This window comes from Zasmidium cellare (assembly GCF_010093935.1).
Source record: "Zasmidium cellare ATCC 36951 unplaced genomic scaffold M409scaffold_5, whole genome shotgun sequence".
Taxonomy (NCBI): Eukaryota; Fungi; Ascomycota; class Dothideomycetes; order Mycosphaerellales; family Mycosphaerellaceae; genus Zasmidium; species Zasmidium cellare.
This window is the reverse complement of record NW_022986949.1, coordinates 72,037-93,534: the sequence shown is the minus strand read 5'-3', so window position 1 is coordinate 93,534 and position 21,498 is coordinate 72,037. Positions and strand designations below refer to the sequence as shown.

The 21,498-nt window shown below is 54.4% G+C and overlaps 7 protein-coding genes across 7 annotated transcripts; 4 read left to right on the top strand and 3 right to left on the bottom strand.

The window, feature by feature from the left end:
- Positions 1-93: 93 nt before the first annotated feature.
- Positions 94-4,000, top strand: M409DRAFT_18319 (uncharacterized protein; the record flags this gene model as incomplete). The annotated part of the gene is made up of 2 exons (XM_033804448.1): positions 94-3,829; positions 3,897-4,000. The coding sequence occupies 2 exons, from the start codon at positions 94-96 to the stop codon at positions 3,998-4,000; spliced, it is 3,840 nt and encodes a 1,279-aa protein (XP_033672091.1).
- A 314-nt stretch (positions 4,001-4,314) lies between these two features.
- M409DRAFT_63573 (uncharacterized protein) lies at positions 4,315-5,678 on the bottom strand (the record flags this gene model as incomplete). The annotated part of the gene is made up of 4 exons (XM_033815660.1): positions 4,315-4,570; positions 4,624-5,297; positions 5,356-5,512; positions 5,587-5,678. 4 exons carry the CDS (start codon positions 5,676-5,678, stop codon positions 4,315-4,317), a joined length of 1,179 nt encoding a protein of 392 aa, XP_033672090.1.
- Positions 5,679-7,364: 1,686 nt separating this feature from the next.
- On the top strand, positions 7,365-9,006 carry M409DRAFT_63572 (uncharacterized protein; the record flags this gene model as incomplete). Its single annotated transcript, XM_033815659.1, has 4 exons — positions 7,365-7,408; positions 7,463-7,561; positions 7,609-8,137; positions 8,185-9,006. 4 exons carry the CDS (start codon positions 7,365-7,367, stop codon positions 9,004-9,006), a joined length of 1,494 nt encoding a protein of 497 aa, XP_033672089.1.
- A 1,172-nt stretch (positions 9,007-10,178) lies between these two features.
- M409DRAFT_50669 (uncharacterized protein) lies at positions 10,179-11,912 on the bottom strand (the record flags this gene model as incomplete). The annotated part of the gene is made up of 3 exons (XM_033811592.1): positions 10,179-10,577; positions 10,629-11,717; positions 11,775-11,912. 3 exons carry the CDS (start codon positions 11,910-11,912, stop codon positions 10,179-10,181), a joined length of 1,626 nt encoding a protein of 541 aa, XP_033672088.1.
- A 1,785-nt stretch (positions 11,913-13,697) lies between these two features.
- On the top strand, positions 13,698-15,346 carry M409DRAFT_63570 (uncharacterized protein; the record flags this gene model as incomplete). The annotated part of the gene is made up of 4 exons (XM_033815658.1): positions 13,698-14,336; positions 14,390-14,534; positions 14,600-15,035; positions 15,094-15,346. 4 exons carry the CDS (start codon positions 13,698-13,700, stop codon positions 15,344-15,346), a joined length of 1,473 nt encoding a protein of 490 aa, XP_033672087.1.
- Positions 15,347-15,790: 444 nt separating this feature from the next.
- Positions 15,791-17,905, bottom strand: M409DRAFT_18314 (uncharacterized protein; the record flags this gene model as incomplete). Its single annotated transcript, XM_033804447.1, has 3 exons — positions 15,791-17,367; positions 17,437-17,757; positions 17,827-17,905. 3 exons carry the CDS (start codon positions 17,903-17,905, stop codon positions 15,791-15,793), a joined length of 1,977 nt encoding a protein of 658 aa, XP_033672086.1.
- Positions 17,906-18,379: 474 nt separating this feature from the next.
- Positions 18,380-20,350, top strand: M409DRAFT_63568 (uncharacterized protein; the record flags this gene model as incomplete). The annotated part of the gene is made up of 5 exons (XM_033815657.1): positions 18,380-18,673; positions 18,820-18,917; positions 19,031-19,360; positions 19,411-20,125; positions 20,264-20,350. 5 exons carry the CDS (start codon positions 18,380-18,382, stop codon positions 20,348-20,350), a joined length of 1,524 nt encoding a protein of 507 aa, XP_033672085.1.
- Between the last annotated feature and the right edge of the window lie 1,148 nt (positions 20,351-21,498).

The following is a 21,498-nucleotide window of genomic DNA, read 5'->3' as shown; positions in this document are numbered from 1 at the left end:
CAACCCCTGCCTGACGGACAACGAAGCCCCAACCTCGGTCGCGTGAGCTGTTGATTGCGGAGAACGGTCGACAATCGACCGTAGGAGGTGGCGATGAGGTGGAAGGACCCAATACTATGGCTATCACTCGCGAGTGTCTCCTCATTGGCGAACGCCGCGAAAGAGCCAGACTTGACCAAGATCCATGAAGCTGGAAGATGCGCCATACGAGGACAGTGTGGCAAGCAGAGCTTGTTTGGCTCAGAACTCCCCTGTCCAGACAATGGACCTGCAGAGGAGCCAGAGCCAGAGTTACGGAAAGATCTGATAGCGCTCTGCGGTGGAGAGTGGGCGGAGAGTAAGGTCTGTTGTGACGCGGACCAACTCAAGGCTTTGAAGTCGAACCTGGGCACGGCGAATGGCCTGATCTCCACGTGTCCCGCGTGCAAGAAGAACTTCTACGATTTGTTCTGCACGTTTACGTGTTCGCCGGATCAATCACTCTTCGTCAACGTCACGGATACGGCGCCCAAGGGCGACAAGTTCCTGGTGACGGAGCTGGACCAGCTGATCAGCGATGAGTTTGGAGGCGGGTTCTACAACAGCTGTAAAGATGTGAAGCTGGGAGCGACGGGCGGCAAGGCGATGGATTTGCTGGGAGGTGGTGCGAAGAACTATACGCGGTTTCTGAAGTTCTTGGGTGATAAGAAGCCTTTTGGGAGTCCGTTCCAGATCAACTTCCCTCGCCCGGATAAGTCGTTTGAGGACATGGAGACTATTCTGGATGAGGCCATCTCTTGCAATACCACCGACAAGGCATACCGCTGTGCTTGTGTGGACTGCGAAGGCGCTTGTCCACAATTGCCAGAGGTCACCGAGGCTGAAGAGTGTACTGTTGGACTGCTGCCATGCCTGAGCTTTGCGGTCGTCATTGTCTACTCAGTCTTCATCGCACTCCTTGTCCTGGCAGTTTCTGGGCATGTTGCTGCAGCAAAGCGGAGAAAGAGTAAGAATGAACGCCTTCAGCTGCTACAAGACGCCTCCCCAAGCGATGATGAGGATGAAGGGGACATTGTTCACAACGCCGCAGTCATGGACCGACCGACCAAGCCATATATTGTCAACACCTACTGCGATCGCATCTTCAGCCACCTGGGGCGTATCTGCTCCAAGTTCCCCGCCATCACGATCGTTACATCCGTGGTGATTGTCGGTCTCTTGAGTCTCGGCTGGTTGCGGTTCGCTGTTGAGACGGATCCTGTGAAGCTCTGGGTTGCTCCTAACTCGGCAGCAGCGACGGAGAAGGAGTTTTTCGATTCGAACTTTGGACCTTTCTTCCGCACCCAGCAGGCGTTCTTGGTCAATGATACTACAGACGCTGGTCCTGCGCCCGTGGTGGACTACAACAACCTTGCTTGGTGGTTTGATGTCGAACGGAGAATCCGCGTTCAGAAGAGTCTTGGCAATGGCTACACGCTGAAGGATGTCTGCTACAATCCTACAGGGGAGGCTTGCGTTGTGCAGTCGGTATCAGGCTACTTCACGTCTACTGGTGGAGATCTCAGCGATTGGGAAGAGCAGATCAATAAGTGCGCCAGCTCTCCGGGAGATGTTGAGTGCTTGCCGGAGTTCCAACTTCCCCTTCCAGCCGAACGTCTGCTTGGTGGCTACAACCGAACTTCTCAGCCTGCTACCGACGCAACCGCACTTGTCACTACATGGGTTGTGACAAACTTCAATCCGGGCGACCCTGGTCTTGAGAAAGCAGAAGAATGGGAAGAAAGTGCGAAGCGTCTGCTCAAAGATATCCAGGGCGAAGCCGCTGAGCGAGGCCTCAGACTGAGCTTCAGCACTGAGATCAGTCTGGAAGAGGAGCTCAACAAGAACACGAATACTGATGCGAAGATCGTTGTCATCAGCTACGTCGTCATGTTCATCTACGCTTCTCTGGCGCTCGGCAGCACCACTGTCACTCTTGGCACGATCTTGCGCAACCCCTTGGGAGCCCTCGTGCAGAGCAAGTTCATGTTGGGCATCGTCGGTATCTTGATCGTACTGATGTCCGTCGCTGCGTCGGTTGGGCTTTTCGCAGCTGCTGGTGTCAAAGCAACGCTCATCATTGCTGAGGTGATTCCATTCTTGGTCCTAGCTGTGGGAGTCGACAACATCTTCCTGATCGTCCACGAATTCGAGCGTGTCAATATCAGCCATGCAGATGAATCAGTCCCAGACCGCGTTGCACGGGCACTCGGTCGCATGGGTCCTTCAATCCTGCTTTCTGCAACGACAGAGACTGTTGCTTTTGCCCTGGGAGCAGCAGTGGGCATGCCCGCTGTGCGCAACTTTGCAGCTTACGCTGCTGGAGCGGTGTTCATCAACGCCTTGCTGCAAGTCACCATGTTCATTTCCGTGCTGGCTCTCAATCAGCAACGTGTCGAAGATGGTCGCCTGGACTGCGTTCCTTGCGTCAAACTCAGCCGCTCCCACTCTGTCCACCACATGCCAAACGGCTATGGCGGAGCACCTTTCAGTGGTGTAGACGAGGAGGGCTGGCTTTCGAGATTCATCCGCAAGTACTACGCACCTGCAATTCTAGGCAACAAGACCCGCGTGGCCATCATCACCATCTTTCTTGGCTTCTTTGCGGCAGGCATTGGCCTCTTGCCTGCGGTTGAGCTTGGACTGGACCAGCGCATCGCGTTGCCTTCGGACAGCTACCTCATCAACTACTTCAACGACCTGGATGCATACTTTGACCAAGGGGCTCCGGTATACTTTGTCACGAAGGACTTGAATGTGACGGAGCGAGACCATCAGCAGGACCTTTGCGCTCGCTTCACCACTTGCAAGGAGTACTCTCTCGCCAACATCCTTGAGCAGGAACGCAAGAGGCCAGAAGTCAGCTACATCTCTGATGCGACGGCCAGCTGGATCGATGACTTCTTCCAGTGGCTGAACCCGGAGCTTGACCAATGCTGCGTGGATGGATCCAAGACCTGCTTCGAGAACCGCAACCCACCCTGGAATAGCACTCTCTTCGGCATGCCAGAGGGCGAGGAGTTCGCGGTCTATGCCAAGCGGTGGTTGAAAGCCCCAACTGGAGAGGACTGCCCCTACGGCGGCGCGGCAGCATACGGCGACGCCGTCGTCGTTGACTCAGGCCGCCTAACAATCCCAGCCAGCCACTTCAGAACCACCCACACCCCCCTCAAAACCCAAGCCGACTTCATCAACGCCTACGCCTCCGCCCGGCGCATCGCCGCCGACATCAGCTCGCGCCACGACATCGAGGTCTTCCCCTACTCCAAATTCTACATCTTCTTCGACCAATACAGCACCATCGTGCAACTCTCCACCGCCCTCGTCGGCGCCGCCTTAGCCTTCATCCTCGCCATCTCCTCCCTCCTCCTCGGCTCCCTCCTCACCGGCCTCGTCGTCACAATCACAGTCATCATGACCGTCATCGACATCCTCGGCACCATGGCCCTCGCCGGCGTCTCCCTCAACGCCGTCTCCCTCGTCAACATCATCATCTGCGTCGGCATCGCCGTCGAATTCTGCGCCCACATCGCCCGCGCCTTCACCATCCCCTCCGCCTCCATCCTCGAGCGCGCTCAGTCCAAGTTCCGCGGCAAGGAGGCCCGCGCGTGGGCCGCCCTCGTCAACGTCGGCGGGAGCGTCTTCAGCGGCATCACCGTCACCAAACTCCTCGGCGTCATCGTCCTGGCCTTCACCCGCAGCAAGATTTTCGAAATCTACTATTTCCGCGTTTGGCTCGCTTTGGTGCTCTGGGCCGCGCTGCATGCGTTGGTGTTCTTGCCCGTGGCGTTGAGTTTGTTTGGTGGGAGAGGTATGTTTCCTTCAGCTTTCGAGCATGATACTGTTGATTGTTGTTGATGCTGACGTATTATCTTTAGGTTACGTTGATCCTGAGTCTGACGGTGGGCTGGAGCAGGACCTGGCTAGTCGAAGGTACAGGGCCTTGTTGCCGGATGATGAGTATGATAGTGATGACTATTGAGCGATGTGAATCGCGGTATCGAATAGCATCAAAATGAGCTGGGAAGGCCGAATGATGACGGCTTTACGAAAGCATGACCACACATTTATATCGAACAAATGAAAACATTTCTCAACAGTCAGTTTTGGGAACAACGGATTTGATAGTGTGGGAGTGATCTGAGAGTTCAAGATTGAAATGGAATCGTAAGGTGAAAGTCCTGGTATCTGTGAACTAACTACCCGTTCATGCATGAAAGCCCAATGAGCCCTTTCGCTCTTTTATAGGCCTGACCAACGCCACCATCACCCTTGCCCAGAACGCTGCTAACAAGTTTACGAAGTGGTGATGAGGTCCTTCTTGAGGGTACCGACGAACTGCTTCTTCTCGGCGGCAGTCTGGTATGCACCGTGACCGAACTTGGACGAGGTGTCGATCCATTTGAGCTCGACCTTCTCGAGGGCACGGCGGGAGGTGTGGATGAACATGGACTTGCGGAGGGTCATGACTCGCTTCTTGACACCTGGAACGGAGCCCTTGAGGAGGACGAAGTCGTTCTTGACCTCACCGTAGCGGACGAAACCACCCAGACTGGACAGACATTAGCATTGAAACATACAGCATAGATCTTGGGGTAAACTCACGGGGTGATCTGCTTGTTGCTGTGGTCGAAGTCGGTGGTGGCATTGCGCTCGTCGGTGCCCTTGCCGATGCGGTAGATCTTGTGGTTGACGGAGGTACGATGGTGGTAACCCATTTGACCAGCACGAGCAACAGTCCACTGAACGTGGGACGGATGCCATGCACCGATACAAGCAACCTTGCGGAGACCCTTGTGAGTCTTGCGAGGAAGCTTCTTGGTACCCCATCTGCTGGTGACACCCTGGAAACCGTGACCCTTGGTGACGGCGATGCAGTCGATCATCTCATCCTGCTCGAAGACGGTGTCGATCTCAGCTGGCTTCTCGAAGAGTCCGTGGCCGAACTCGACCTTGTCAGCGATGGAGCCACCGTTGACCTGGATCTCCATGAGATGTGCCTTCTTCTGCTTGAGAGGAGTCTTGCTGATCTGGGTGTGGGCGAGGACACGGACGACGGTGCAGTACTTCTTGATGCGCTCGAGGTCACGGGTGATGTTCTTGCCGCCCTCCTCAGCGTGCTTCTTGGCGTACTTGGTGAAAGCCTTCTTCTTGCTCTTGTACCAGTTCTTGTAGAATCGGCGCTTGACTTCGTCGGAAAGATGCTCAGCCCAGACAGTAGTCAACGAGCGCAGGCCCCGGGGGGTCTCGATGTAACCAACGAGGCCAACGACGATCATCTGTGAGAATGTACGGATCAGCGCATGCCATGACTGGTATTGGCGCCAAGTCTCGTACCGGAGGAGTTTCGACGACCGTAACGGCCTCGACGATCTCCTTCTTGTGCAGCTTCGCACCGGGACGGTCGAGGTCGCGGACGATGGTGGTCATGCCGGCCTTGTAGCCCATTGCGGCGGTCAAATGGGGCTTCTGCTTCTGGTCGTCCTTGGGGAAGCTGTACGCACGCCACAGTCAGCCAATGTCCAATTACTCGCGTTTGATGGCGGTGGTGTCGTGTGTCTGCTGTACCTCTTGACCTTTCCACGGTGACGGGACGCACGCTTGCGTGGCAAGAACGCCAGCGAGCCATGGCGAGGGGCCTCGAACTTCCGGTGCGACATGTTGGCGGTGGTTGTGTTGTCGGTGTCGTCGTGACCTGGAGACAGAAGCAGCAGGTTCGAAAAGAAGCTGGCTCATTTTTGCGAGTGCGGTCCAGTCGGGAGCGCCCGCGCCAAGACGCTAGTCCGCTCCCGCTTAGACTTCGACGACACTCGTAGTCGTACCCTCGGTTCCGCGCTCAAGTCGAACGTAGGGCACCCTCATCATCTCTCCACTCATCTTTCCCAATCTGAAAGCGACTACACCCTTGGTCGTCCCTCAGGTTGCTTGGACAGCTCTGGAGCTTTGGGGATAGGGGTTACACTGTGAGCGGAATGAGAAGGGCTGACCTGCTACCTGATGAATCCAAAGGATCTCGCAGACACAGGGCTGTCGGCCCTGGACAAATCTTCGGAGATACACTGTCGACTCTCCGTCGCTCATTCATACGGAGCGCGCGAAACTCGACCACCAGCTGAAGACGATCAATCGTTAGGCACCGACATTTCGCTGCACGAATTTCCGCTCAATATTCCGCCCAGCATTTGCGCTTATCTTGCAGCCTGCACGTGACGACTCGTACCTCTCGGATCCGGACTCGCTTCCTACCGACGTCAACGTCAACTGGGACATTGACGAAAGTCCTCACCGATAGCACTGTCCTGAATTTGATGGCCATCTCCTCGATGTCTAAACGAGCGATGGCCTTTTGTAGGGCTTGTGACTGATAAATCTTCGACTAGAGCCCTAGCCAGAGACTGGGTCTCAGTCATGTCACTCATGTCCATGTCGACCGCGACCGCTGAGATTCCGAGCTTGCCGACGCCGATGCGGCCATCGATGCTCGCCAGCAACGCACAAACATGACCTAGCTCAGCCTCCTTTCGCGACTCAACTTGACCCTAGTAGTTTGTTGATCCATCGTTATGGCATCCGGCACTTCAGCCTTTCGAGTTGCGGTAGAATCACAACAGCCTAGCCAATCACAACCGGGCGCAACTCCATCCTAATGCGGTATAGACTTCGATGTGGCAATGTTAAATGGCTGTGTATCTTTTCGCATCTACTCATCCATCATCGCTCTCCACTACTGACTGGACCTGCCTCAACGCGGTATGCTTCAGCCGCATACAGGCCAATTGGCGAATTCGAGTGCCTAGCCGTGTCTGAACGACGATTGATCGACAGGCTGCGCAACGTGGCCTAGGAGAAGGATTGTCGAGACCATGGGTGAACTTGCTGCAAATGTTGCAAATCGCCGCTCAAGCTTACATGCTGTGCAGTCGCAAACAAACTCGGACGGTCCGAAGCGAACCACACTCTTCCTCAGCTTCTCAAGCACGACCAGACAGCATGTCATAAATCACCAGCGCGCGCTCTGTATTCCCAGGTAGGTCGTGGGTCATGCTATGGCAGTGTGGCTGTTAATGGACGTACTCGTAATCGCATGTGTCCAGACCTACTCTTGATATAACAGGCGCCAAGGGAGGGTCTACAATATGATGGCAGCCACAGGCCGAATAAACAAGACAACGAGGCAGAGCATTCATTTCCTTGAGCCAGCCAAGGGCCAAGGGCAGCAACGTCAACCATTGGAAGGTCAAGGTTCAGATAGAAACAACCCATCGAAATACGGCACCACGAAGCAGAACCGTCTTGTGTCCACGAGGGAGCCGGTTCATCCTCGAGCCACTGTCTGTTAGTCGGAGATGGTCTACACAGGCAGGCCGTCCGCTGGGTGCGCGAGCTGCCGGTTAGTCATCTCTTCATGCCAGCAATTGAGGGCCAAGTACTAATGGCAGAGTAGGAAATCCAAGAAGAGATGTGACCAGCAGGTTCCAGCTTGTGGTCGTTGCGTACGTCTAGGCAAGGAATGCGGCGGCTATCGAGATGTATCAGACCTGATGTAGGTGGAGGCTTCCACAGTCAACGACCAGTCCTAATTGTCTTTAGGTTTCGTGATGAAAGCCACAGTGTATCGAGGCGACTGAACACGAGCACCGAAGCTGGTCCATCTTCAGGGCGCCCTTCACCACCAAAACGATCAAGTCCAGACAACGAGACGAGGGCCCGATCTTTCTTCTTTGAGCATTTTGTAGCTCCCAGTTACCTGTCATCCCTGGAAGGCCTGGAGCTGGATGGATTTCTTTTGCAGCCAGTCTTGGCATGTGCATTGCACGTTATCGCTCAACGACAAGGGGGCAATCCGATGGGCTTAGAAACGGCAAGAAAACGATATGTGGATGCGATACATCGGACCAACCTAGCACTACGATCACCTAAAACCGCAAAGCAAGACAGCAGCCTCATCGCAGTTCTTCTGCTTTCGACTTTCGAGCGGTTGGCATGGGATTCGAGCATGGCGCGAGAGAACTGGTCGCAACATGTGCAGGGTCTCGCACTGATTCTCCAGCTTCGAGGCCGCGATCAATTGGAGACCAAGCTGGGTGCAGACTTGTTCAGAGACATTCAATCAGACATGGTACGCATTTCTGGTCAAAATCAACGGTATCAACTAACAAAGCGCAGATCGTCAACGCACTTCACAACGAGACTGCCGTGCCGGCCTACATTGTCGAGTGGTCTCAATTCCTAGACGCCGATGAGGCACATCTTCCCATCGACCAGATCATGCTAATAGCATCAAGCATCGCTCTGATCCGGCAATCATTCAGAATCCGGGACAAAGTCGACGACGAGTTGCTGGCCATCGCGAATGATCTAGAGTTCAACTTGCAGAAGTGGGCGGAAACCACCTCGTCGAACCCAATGTTCGCATACCGAAGCGTCCAGGACGCCTCTGGCGACCACGCCTTTGCTGGCGTTCGACATGAGTACGGCAGTCCACAGGCCTTCAGATACTGGAACCTTTGGCGGGTCTTGCAAATCCTTCTCAGCCGACTGCAGGAGGCTTTGTGGCGGCGCTCGTGGCCCGTCCTCGCATCGCCTGAACTGCCGATTCCACAGCCTGACCACTTTCGATCCATTCGAAACCGGATGGTCAATGAAATCTGCATCACTACGTGCTCAGTGTTCGGCAACGACAACGCCGCGCAACCGCCGGCTGGCTCGGTGGCAAGTGGACAGGTACTGCTCAATCCTCTCACGACCGCAGGAACGTGTTTGCTCGAATCGCTCGCCGAGATAACCATAAGCCCAGAAGGTGGGCGACTCATCTTGCTCGATCGGCCGTACCACTTGGACCCATACAACCAAACATCGACTCAACTAGCATGGGTCATCCAAAAGGTCGACTACCTTGCAGAAAAGGTCGGCATTCGAGCTGCGAGATCGTTTAGCGAGTGGTTGAGAGGCGAAGACTCCGAGTACTTTGACCTTGGAAGATCGTAAGTCTAATAATCGTTTAAACAATAGTCTTTCGGAGAGGGACACTGACAACTCGCCAGACGCCTGATCCGTAGACATGAACTCATCGCAGCCGAGGAAGAAGCCATTCTAGACCTCAGCAGCATCATGGGAGACACCACCATGGAGTTGTAAATCTCATTCCCTAGGGTTGAGTGCGGGCACTCGATCGTTCACGAAGCTTTCATAGATACATTTGCAACCTTGTAATAATGTGCACGGCCGAGTGCAAGACATTCACAAAGCTTCTCACTCCCGCCCATCCCCGTCACCAGTCTCGCACGCATGGACCATCACTATGTCGCTACTGACTTCATTAGGCACTTCCCAAAGCATGGCTTCATGAGGTCATCGTCGACACTGGACAGGTCGAAGTTGCTCTTTACCATGCATACGGAGCTAGAGGCCTGGACGCCGACGCATCGAGCTGGAGAACGTGGCTGGCCATGAGACGCTGTGTCATCCCGACACCTCATCGAACCACAGACTCGCACAATGAAGCGACTTTCAGCCCTGTACAACGCCAAACGCACCCACCAGCTCCCAATCCCCCATGCCCTTCGGAGATTTATCAATGCTGTACAACCACCACACACATGCGCTGATATCAACACGTCCCCTACAAGCACAACATACCAAAAGCCTTATCAGCCCGTACCACCAGCCACGACCAAAGAAGTTCCAGGAACGAGCCGAAAACTCAACCACTATCACATGCGTTCCTGTCGATCTACCCACGTGTTGGGTGACGCCACATGGGAGTCTATGCAGTCTATGCAGACTACATCGGCTCCGCATTGTGCGGTGGATGGGGAGATGAGGCTGAGGGTGTGGTTTGTGTGCATTTTGCGAGATGGGTGCTGGAACCACGATTCTCGGTCAACGAGAGGCGAGCGTCTGTCACGGCTGCCTGCCGCGTCCGTTGGACTCGGACGAGTGTTGGAGGGATTGAGGAAGAGATTGGTCGGCGAATAGCAAACCTATAGTAATAACACTACAAAATTCTAGGACGCAAACGTCCTTTCCCGCTTCGTTATCAGTCTCTGCGGAACATGTTTTGCTGAACAGAAACACGAATTATACCAGACAGTAACAAGAAACATGAGCCCATTACATCGTGAAAGTCAACCAAGTCCCGCTGTACCAGGCATTCGAGATCAAGCCAAAACCTCCCTCTTCTTCTCGGCCGCCACAGCGAAAGCCCTCTTCTCCTCCCGATCCCTCGCATCCGTCTCCTCCCAATTCCTCGCAACATCCCTCTTCCGCTCCTCACTCCTCGGCTCAAAAGCCATCTCAAACGGATCCGGCTTGATAATCAAGAGCGAATTGGATTTGTTCAGAGGTGGATCGATCGGTCGGCCGTTGGAGTCGAGTTTGCGGACGAGGTTGAAAGCCCAGAGGAGGCCGCCGCAGGCGACGAGCGTTTCGTCGCGGGTGACGGTTTGGCCCAGACAGGTACGTTGGCCCCAGCCGAAGGACGTCATGCCGATGAGGGTTGGGTATTGGGTTAGGGGGGTTTGGTAGGTGGGCCAGTTTGGTTCGAGCCAGCGTTCGGGCTGTTGAAGGGTTAGTGGTGGAAGCAGCTTGACTCAGTGATGTATACATACTCGGAAAGTCTCTGGGTCTGGGTATTTCACCGGATTGCGCAAGAAAGCATAGTCCAAGGGAAGGATACGAGAGCCCTTGGGGATGAAGTAGCCCTCGTAAAAGTCGTCGGCTTCGACTTCGTGCGCGACTCCAGTTGGAACATTCGGTTTCCAGCGCATCGTTTCCTTGATACAGGCACGAAGAATGGGTAGATTTGGCATGTCGCGAAGCTCTGGCATGCGGCTGCCGCAGACCTCGTCGACCTCAGCCTGGCATTTCTTTTGCCATTCGGGATGGTAAAGCATGGAGAGGAGGAAGTAGTACAGTGGACCAGCCACTGTGAAAACCCCTACCAGTGCCATCATGCCGATCGCAGACGATGCTTCGTAGTCGCCCGAAAGACCGCCAGTGCGTTCGCCTTCTAGGTAGGTCTTCATGAAAGAGGGCCGAGCTTCATCCCTGGTCATTTGAGATCGTACGGTGAGTAGCCGATCCATCCACCATTTCTGCTGCTCGTCGTGTCTTTTACGCTCGGCGAGCTTCCAAGGGTTGATGGGTTCAGGGAGGTAGTCCCAAAGAGGAGTTATAACATTTGTGATCGGGCCAGCAGGCGACATTTGCGTAAGCAAGCCCCAAGCACTTGGTGTCATGTATTCACTGAGGGTGTCATCATCCCAGGTCAAATGACACATCACTTTCGACGCCATGTCCTCGAGCGAAAAAGCGAAGTCGTCTGGGTTGTTGAGAAGACGCCACATCCATCTCTTGGTTTCATGGTACATGGTGCCATAGTAATGGGCATTGGAAGCTTCAGTCAGGTAGGCGTGCGTGAACTTCCGCTGGCGAGCCCAGTAGATGTTCTTACCCATCAAGGGCAGATACTCCATAGTACCAGTGGAGCTTTTGGAATCGAAGAGGGACTTCATCTCAGGTCGATCGGAGTAGATCTTCGCTCTTCGAACAAGGAGGTCTTCGGCGACCTTTTCGTCGGAAACGATGATGAAGTTTGCGCCCAACATCTGGGTGCGATAGAATGGTCCGTAGATATCAGCCCATTCTTTGAACTTCAACCACATGAAGTTAATGGGCAGATCGTGGATTCTACCAATCTGTCGATACATGTCAGCTTTCTTTCTTCTGTCGCAGTCTGAAACGAATTCACGTACCCAAGGAATGAGTGTAGGCCCGGGCGGCTCGGTGGTCTTGTTCTTCCATGGGTGGGCTGCGCGAAGAGCGTTGAGGAGTGAGAGAAGTGCAAAACCGATCACCGCAACCACCGCTACGGCGATGGTCAATGGCTGCATGATGCCACCTGTGACAAAGCGGAAAAGATATGAACGAAGTCAGCTGTATTGATTAATGGGGATACAAAAGAATAAGAGACTGGTGTCTGTTGTGGGCGATGATGATGCGCAGTAGAAACAGTCAGTATAGTAGAGCAAGCGTTGACGTAGATAGATATGGCGAAACGACTGTTTGCCAGCCATCTAACTCATTGGACGCCTGGGGCCTACCTGGGGCTGACATCTCGCAAGGATGACATTCGACTGAACCTGATTGCGCGGTAGGCTCAAGTCGCACGACCTGGTCGATATCATGCACGATCCCGAAGGTAAACTTGGACAACAGACCCGCTGAGATCAATGCATGTCGTGAGCCCGGACGGCGGCAGGTCTCAATTAGACATCGTTCAACGCGCCGGTTGGTGAAGATCTCGGTTCCTTTCATGCTTGGATGTCTCTTAAGGCTTAGCCGCCTCCAGCGTAACTTCGAGCTCCAGGCGGAGGCGTTGGAGAGCCGGCGATGAATACAGCCAAACGAGTGAAAGTGTGAGTTGTCGATCAAGGCATAGATTGGGAAGGCAGTAAGCACGAGGGCTGGCTCCGTTGGCTCATCGACAGAGGGCCTAAGCCCGGGTTTTCCTGCTCATATCTAGCATCTCCAACGCACAAAGGGAAAGCACCTGTTGAACAGACCTGTGATAGATGCTTACCGACACGAACAAACATGTAGGTGCGACTTTCGCATTTTGCGCAGTATGCACTAGCAGAGAAAGGCGAAGATTAGAGCCTTCTCGTAAGCCAGTGCTTCGTTGGCAGATCAACCTTGTAGACTCATCTACAAGCGTACGATGATTCGATCATTGAAGTTAGCGGCGCGGCTCAGTGCAGCCGGCCCTTGCCGTGAAACTTCAATGCATCCGCGTCAGACGCAATGTCGCAGAAAGCGGCGGGTTCGCTTGGATGATTCATCAGTAAGACAGTTCGCACGTCTGGTCGCAGGTGCTAGTCTTTGGAGTTTGGCACGGACGCGTCGGTCAAACCCTTGGGCCAATGTGCGGAGGGAAACGTCTTCGACGCCCGCAAGAGTAAGGCAGAGCTTGTAGTAAAGTCCACTCCGGGGACTTCATGAGGCTGAAACGCAAGGCTTATGTCGCGAGCCGTAGACGAAGCTCAAGTGGTGTACCACAAAGTATTGACGCTGTCGGGCGGCGTGCCGAACCCATGACGAGTGGATCGCATGCAGGAAGCATGGCTGGGGATACGCTTATTACGAGAGCCCGGAGACGTACAGATTGCCATTCTGGCGCATGTAAAAAGATGTTTGGGAAGTGTTGAGGTCATCAACTTCAGACTGTGCTACGAATGGAGTCCAAACAAGGTTGGATCTAGCGTTCACTAGCGTGAGATCCAACGGTTCTCCGCGAACTCTATACTCTGAACACCTTGCCCTGGCCAGGAGGACCTGGTAACAAGAATAGACATGCCTTCGTGGATGACTACACTACATCATCGACTTTCGGACATCCGTTCAGGATGACTTGAGTCTCAGCTAGGCGATGGATTCAGAGCTTCCATTGCCATTGCGGGTATCGGAGAGTTCGGAGCGCCGCGACCGCCCACCAATATGCAGGTACCAGCTCCTGTCAGCTACGATGGTTCACCGTTTCTTCCAGGGTCAGGGCGAGCAGCACGATATCGCGGTGGTATTGACGTATAGTTTCCTCTGTCGCCCTTCGCGCATTCTTCACCTCGTCACCTCTTCCTTCTCAGTATTTTCCCTATTCAACTATTCAAACATAGCACACAATGGCCGGAGATGGCGCAGAGCCAAAGCCTGTGGGCTCATACCCACAAACAGGAATTGATGTCTTGATCATTGGAACTGGACTCGCAGGATTGACAGCGGCACTCGAATGCACGCGAAAAGGACACAAGGTCCGCGTCCTGGAGCGCAATGAGACAATCAACACGCAGGGAGACATGTACTTCATGGGCCTGAGCGCTACCAGATTCTTCAAGCACTGGCCAGAGATGAAAGCCGAGTACGACTCCATTGGCCTGCACAATGCTTGGATCGAGACGTTCAAGCACAGCGGCGAGCAGATGGTGCCACCTCTTTCAGTCGCTGAGAGACTTCGCGATGCAGGACTGGACCCCAACACTCCTCCCGGCACCTTTCAAATGCGACCACTGATCTACCGAATGTTCGTTCGCCAGGTTGAGAAGCTTGGTGTGGACATTGAGTTCAACAGAAAAGTGGTGGATTTCTTTGAAGACGAGGCTCGTGGAAAAGGCGGCTGCATCACAGACGATGGCAAGAAGTACGAGGCGGACGTGGTGATCGCGGCGGATGGAGTGGGATCAAAATCCCAAAAGCTCGTGGGTGGCCAAGTGCGAGCGAGACCTTCTGGCCGTGCTATGTGGCGAGCTGCTTTCCCTAGAGAGGTGTGTACATCTCAAAGATGCTGAAGCAGTATGACCATGACTGACAATACCAGCACCTGGACCAAAACCCCGAAGTCAAGGAATTCTTCAAGCTGGTCGGCCCAGACGGTGACAACCCGATCGTTCGAACGTTCCTAGGTCCTGGCACATACGCCCTGACCCTGACTCGCCCCGACACCATGATCTGGATCATGAACCGTAAGCCCTCGAAATCGTTCCCGTATCGCCCACCACAGCCCACTAATCCCAAAATCCCACAACAGACAACGCAACCACCTCCTCAGCCGAGAACTGGAACAACAAAATCGACTCCGCCGAAGTCCTCTCCCAAATGGACGAAGGCGTCGGCCCCAACCCCTGGGCCCCCATCTTCAAGTCCCTAGTAAAATGCACCCCACCCAAAACCATCGTCAATTTCGAACTCCTCTGGCGCGACCCCCAACCCAGCTGGACCTCCCCGTCCGCGCGCGTCATCCAAATCGGCGACGCCGCACACTCCTACCTCCCCGCCTCGAGCAACGGCGCGACGCAGGCGATCGAAGACGCCGTCTCCCTCGCCTCGTGCTTGCAGCTGGGAGGGAGGGAGAACATCCCCGAAGCGGTCCGCTCTCACATCAGATTCCGCTTCATCCGCAACGCCTGCGCGCAGAAACTCGGCTTCTCCAACGCTGAACTCCTCCAGGAGACCGACTGGTCCAAGTACGTCCCTCCCCTTTCTCCCCACCCCTCCAATCCACTCACTAACCCCCTCCTACAGAGTCAAACTCGACCCCCGCCGCGCACAACCCAAACTCCCCAAATGGGTCTGGTCGCACGACCCGGAGAAATACACGTACGAAAACTACCACCGCAACGTCGAGAATATGAACAAGGACATTCGCTTCGATGAGAGTGATGTGCCCCCGAATTTCCCGCCTGGGTACAAGTACGAGCCGTGGACGATCGATTGGGTCATGGATTGTATGTATAAGGGCGTGCCGGTGGAGTTGGGGGCGGGGCAGTGGGAGTGATTGATTCATAGAGGGTCAAACTGGAGGTTGATAGCTATTTTTATGCTAATGGATTAAGATAATGCGTCGAGATGTACGTGCGAAATGCATTCATCAATTGAGGATAGAAAGTGTCACTTGGGCCATGATAATAGTCGTACATCAATCATCGCTATCCGTTTCGTCTCGCTATGCATCATCATGGTGCAGAAGAAGGGTCTCTCTCAAGAAGAACGTCAAAACAGAAACCAGCCATCACCATCACGGACCCCACGAATTGAAAAGCGCATTCTAGACAAGGTATGCGTACGAAACGCCTTTGACTGAACCCAGAGCAACGCAAACACCCATTCCCATTCCCATCCCATTGCCATGCCATACCCAACCCAGCGCCGCGCCCTTTGACTGTTTGTATGAGAGATCAATCATCCACATCAATTCAGAAACCCATGAACGCACGTCAGCTCATGAGCTCTTGTGCGAGCGAGCCGCTTGGGTTCCAACGCTGCCGACCCGACCGCTGGTCTTGCGGACGCTCGTCTTGCCTTCGGTACTGCGGCGGATCGGTGACGAACGTTTGCCAACGCTCAAACTGCCAACGCCGCTACCGCTCCTCGCGCTAGGGGTCTTCGGTCTTGTCGGGCTGACCATGCGTTCGGACATTGGCAGGTCGACCTCCTCGTCGACAGTTCCGGGTCGGTTCTCAGCGTCACTGTCTGTAGGTACATCCCATTTGGTGGTTGTTGTTGTCGTAGTGGTGCAGGATACTGCTCGTCGCTTCCCGCTGCGGCTCACAGGAGACTGGCTGGTCTTCCGTGAAATGGTACGAAGCGCTCGTTCTTCTTCGCTCTCGGCTGGATCTCCTCTCGATCGTGGCCCACTCGTACTGTCATCCAAGACATTGAATGGCTGGTTCTCAGTCATGATTCTGCGACCACCGGCGTACAGTTTGTTCGTTTTCCTGGGCTGTCCTGGAGTTGGAGCTGGCAGATTTTCATCTGCAACGCCTAGACTACCCTTGAGGTCCTTGTTGGAGTTGTAGCCAGCAGTTGGTGTTGGGGCACCCTCATTGTTCGTGATCTCGCCCAAAGCTCTACGTGGACTGACGGCTTGTCTGTCGGCGTTGGGAGGAGTGAACGTCTGGCCGTTGCTCGCCAACCGCCGGCTGCTCGAGTTCTGCAGTCTCGTTGGGGTTGTTGGCTGCATAGAGGCCATGATCTTCTCCTTCATAGTGTCTTCGAACCACCATTCGCGGAAAGTGCCTTGATTCAAATGAAGCCAATGCTGCTGAGGGCCAACGACCATTCCAGGCCGCATGAAGCGCATGAAGGCAATGACCTCGTCGGCTGTGAAGCCGTGGCGGTAGATCAGGTACGCACCAATCAAGCAACCTGTCCGTCCAAGTCCCGCTTTGCAGTGCACTGCGATGCCTTTCCTTTGTTGATTGATAACACCGTGCGCCAAGTTCACAAACTTTCGCACCAGGTTGAGCGGTGGACAGGTTCCGTCGTCGAAGATCATGTCCATGTGTTTGATGCCGAGAGCAGTGAAGTAGCTCGGCGAGTACAACTCAGAGTTCAGTCGAACCACAAGGCCAATGCGCCGTTCTGCAAAGTGCACGAGCACATTCTTGAATGGTTCGGGTAGGGACTGATCCCGGGCCACTTGTGACACACTGCGTGGAAGCTGCTGGTACAGCGGATCTGTGGGCGCGATCACGTTCGTGGGCTTGTGCTGCGGAGAAGCGAAGGCCAGAAAATCGGGCGATATCCAGTTGAAGTCACCCATATCCACGCGCTCATACTTCTCGTACTCTTCGAGGCTGAATTCCTTCAAGCCTACCAAGCCCTCCTCTTTTGCTTTCCACACTCCATATACAACGTCCTGGATGGTGAGCGAGTAGTCTGCTTGGCTGTATCCAGCGTCACGGAAAGGCATGCATGGTGGGTCCATCTGTGCAATGGGTGCAAGCGCGAGATGAGGGGGCCAGTTCTGGATCAGAACCATGTACGTCGCAAGGATGCATGCTGCATTAGCCCGGCCTGGAAATGGAAGTCAGTGAATGTACCCTGCCAACGCAAAGTGAAATTGGCATTGTTTGAAGAACTTACTCCTCGAATCTGCATTGCTCCAAAACACAACAGACCTGTGCTCATTGTCTGGGTGTCCGAGCACTTCATGAAGCTGGACAGCGAATCTGTACAAGTGGCCGATGTGCAGAGGGCCAAAATCGGCGTGAAAGGCGTTGTAGAGTAGAGTGCGATCGATGCAGAAGTAGAACGGCGGCGATGATGGGGCAGAACCCTGGACACCTTGGGATCCAACTTGCGCTCGTGATGATCGTTTATTTGGCGACCGGCTCTGCTTGGAGTCGTATGGGAAGGGAGTCTTCTCGTCTGGCGGGTGGGTGTATGAGGCGAGGTAGAGGCGATCTGTGTAGTAAATAACATACATGTTAGCGATGTCCCCCCGACTTGTTTTGCGGATGTGGTGCGGCGTACCAGCGATGTACTCAATCACCTGCCCGTAGCTGGTCACGGAAGGCACCTCCGCCTGGCTTTGGCGGGAATGATGAGGCATTATAGCCTCGTGGTGCCTTCCCGGAAGTGTTCAGTCTCGAATGGCTGGCCGTTCAAGATGCTCGCGTGCTGTGGTCTAGCAAGTCCACTGGTGGCTAGCGCTGCGGGAGGATGATGTTGTAAATGTTCTTTCCACCACCAGACGTTATCTGGACTGGTCACTGCAGGCTTCTGGCAAGCGCATGAGAGGAGGGACGAGGATCAATACTGGTATCGAAGAAATGCGGCGTCTTGTGTTCGGGGATGTATTGTGAGTTGTCTCTGGGGCGAAAACATCCAAGTCGCCTGGCAACCAGCTGGTGTGTTCCTTCCAAAACAGCAACCGGCCCGCTTTCCGATCAAAACAAGCACGTGCCAGCCCTAGCCCCTTCCGACTTGCACAGCGTCTGTCAAAAAATAGACCCGTCCACACATTTCGCTTCTCCTTGTTTTGACCCCCGCCATCTGAACCTGCGGCGAAGCGCATCGCACAGAAATGCTCATTCAGACGGGAAAAGCTGAAGGCTGGCTGCACCTTGATGTTGACTCCGTCAGAACATGGGCGACAACAAGCGGCATCGGATTCTCGAATGCCTCGCCCAAGGCCATCCCAGAGAGAGGTATAGGACTGTTGACCGATCGCAGTCTTTCGACACGCGAGCGCGGAAACCCGTGGGAAGTTCTGACTGTCACCGAAGACCTGGTTCTGTCGGTCGAAGCTGTGAAGAAACACGCTCTCTTCGACAAGGACTTCAGGGAGGTTTTTGACAGCTTGGGGGAGTTTGGAAAGGTAGGTCTATATCCTGCCCTTCTACCAGTCTGAGCTCATGGATGGGCTTTCAGTACAATCTCCTTGGTCATCAAGTATGTTGTTACGTCTCTACTCGAAGTTTGTGAAGATCACCGCTCGGCTCTGCGAAGCTGACGGAATCACAGACTCCAAGAGGTGGCATCCTTTCATTTCTCCTCTTCCAAGCGTCTCTTTCCTGCCCCCATCTCCACGAGCGTTTTGGCGTCCATTTTCCTTTCACTGAGTGAGTCGCACGGTCTTGTTCTGTCATCCTGCACTGGAGAGATGAACTCATTTGAGTCGTTATGAATGCAAAAACACTCCTTCTCTCCAAGCCACGACACTGACATGTACTAGCTATGTCAAAACACTTCCGTGCGAACTGCTTCCAACATTCTGGACGCCCGCTGAATTGCAGCTCCTCGTTGGGACAACCTTAGCTCCAGCTGTGTCTTCCAAGCTCAAGAGTCTTCGCCGCGAATATGACCTTCTCTGCGAAAAGGTCGCCTATACTCGGTGGTTCCAGATTGTGGAGTCTCTTCTCGACTTTGACGATTGGCTTCAAGTCGATGCCATGTTCCGGTCCAGAGCCCTGGACTTTTACGGCTCCTGCATGATTCCAGGAATGGATCTTGCGAGTCATGGAGCAGGCGAGAGAACCAATGCGTTTTATGACAGAGCCGATGGGTAAGTGAAGGAGCATACTGCTTGCACAGTTGGTCTAACTTCACTTAAAGGCGATACTTCTTGTGGCTGTTGGAAGACAAGGAGCTGCAAGAAGGAGAAGAGATCACAATCACCTACGGCGACGAAAAGGGGGCCTGCGAAATGCTATTCTCTTACGGTTTCTTGGAAGAGCAGATGGAGAAGGCGGAGACTCTGTTTCTCAGTCTGTCCATCCCTGAGGACGACCCGAGGCGAGCGGCGAAGATGAAGATTGCACAGAGTGCACCGGGCTTCAAAATCATTGATGCCTCCGAACAAGAACAGCGCACTCCCCAAGACGACGGCCAGAGCAGTGCGAAGGAGATAGACGAGACAGGCGCTGTCGACGAGAACAGTGGAGAGATCGACTGGAAGGGCGACTTCGTATGGCTGCTTTGCATGACGGAAGAGGACGGCCTACGCTTTCAGATTGCAAGGACTGTTGATGGCGAAGAGGAACTCCAGGCCACTTTCCATGACCAAGAATTGAAAGGAGGAGCCGCGGATTTACGCCGGCTTCTCTCGCAGACGCCTCTTTGGCCGGTGTACAGACTGCGCGCGGTTGTCATCCTTCAACAGCGTGTATTTGAACAGATGCAAGTGCTCTACCAATCGCAGGAAGACGTCGAAGGCACACCTCACGGCGATGGGGCCGACGTTCGAGACGCACCATACCAACAGGCAATGAAGCTGAGGAGGCTCGAGTTCGACTTGCTGGAAAAAGCATACGAAGATTTTGAAAGACAGGTGAGTAGATCGATCTTCACCTCCCGACATTCTCGTGACGTTGCTAGAAGGAAGCTCTACAGCAGGGCATCCTTGCTCGCGTTTCACCTCGTTGCGGTGGGTCACCACCAGAGTTTCATAAGGTTGACATCCGTACAGAAAGTCGACCTCGCGGAATCACCGGTTGTACAGCAGTATCTGGCCGATATGAATGACGAACAGCAGCCCGAGGAGGACTTCTCATGATCTACACCGGCTTGTGCATCGGCAACGTCAAGTGTGCCAACCGGCGCTGCACCAGAAGCTTAACCCGACATTTCTTTTGGTCCCAGGGGCCATGATGTCGTCCCGCTCGCACAGTCGAAGGCTTCCTTGCCGGGAGTGCATGGACAGCGAGCATTCTACGAGCTTTGTGCGAACGCTTGCCCCGCAACAGGATCGCTGCATCCCAATGCAGTCAGCTCCAACCGCCAGAGGGCCCTATCCGGTGATGATGGAGGGCCGATGCTTCCAGTCGTTTGTTGCATGCAAGATACACACAGCTTGAGCGGACGCAGCTATAGGTCGACGGAGCATGGAAAAAGGACGTCTTATACGTGTGGCATTTGATCATGGACCCTCTGAGTGAGACGGCTTGCGTTGCCGGCCTTCCAGTGACAAATAATAGCAAATGGTCGTCGCCGCCACGCATTTGGCGTTGTTTCTGGCCATGACTCCCCGCCCTTGGCTCTCGACCACGCCGTCTATCGCTCGCATTTGCCGTCTGTTCTTACTTTCGTCATCGAGCGATCTAATAAACCTTCAGAGATGGCCTGTCTTCTCGAAATTGCTTCCACGACGGACGACCTCGTCGCTCGTAGGGATGCGTGCCAGGATCCGCTGGGCCCTGCGACCTGGCTAGTCGCCCAACACCTGCAGCACTGCATCTCACGAAGTTGAAGCGACCGGCAGGCTCGGTGGATGGGAAAGTTCCAGGCTGGTCATTGGCTTGGAGGAGTCGACCCGTGGAAGATCTCTCCACACTCGGCAGCAGACACGAAGACTAATCGGAAAATCACCAATGGCAGCTGACGATGGCCCCAGCTAGACGAGCTCCACTGCATGGGCTCTGCTCCGCAATGTGATCGTGTGAGAAGCCCCCAGGCAGTGGAAGTGTGGGTTGGTAGCGCATGCCCCGGATTATTCCTAACGTTGTTTGCGCAATGGGCCTCTTCCTGCGCTGCTCGTCTTACCAGCAATCTCACACTCTGCTACACTCCCAAGCCTGGACCATCACCCGAAGCAGCTCGCGAGCCTTCAATAGACTTCTACTGCCCTCAGCGTTGGTCGCATGACGACGGGCTATTGCGTTCCCACCCAACTCCTAGGGAGCCTTCTCGCGTGCCTTTCTTATT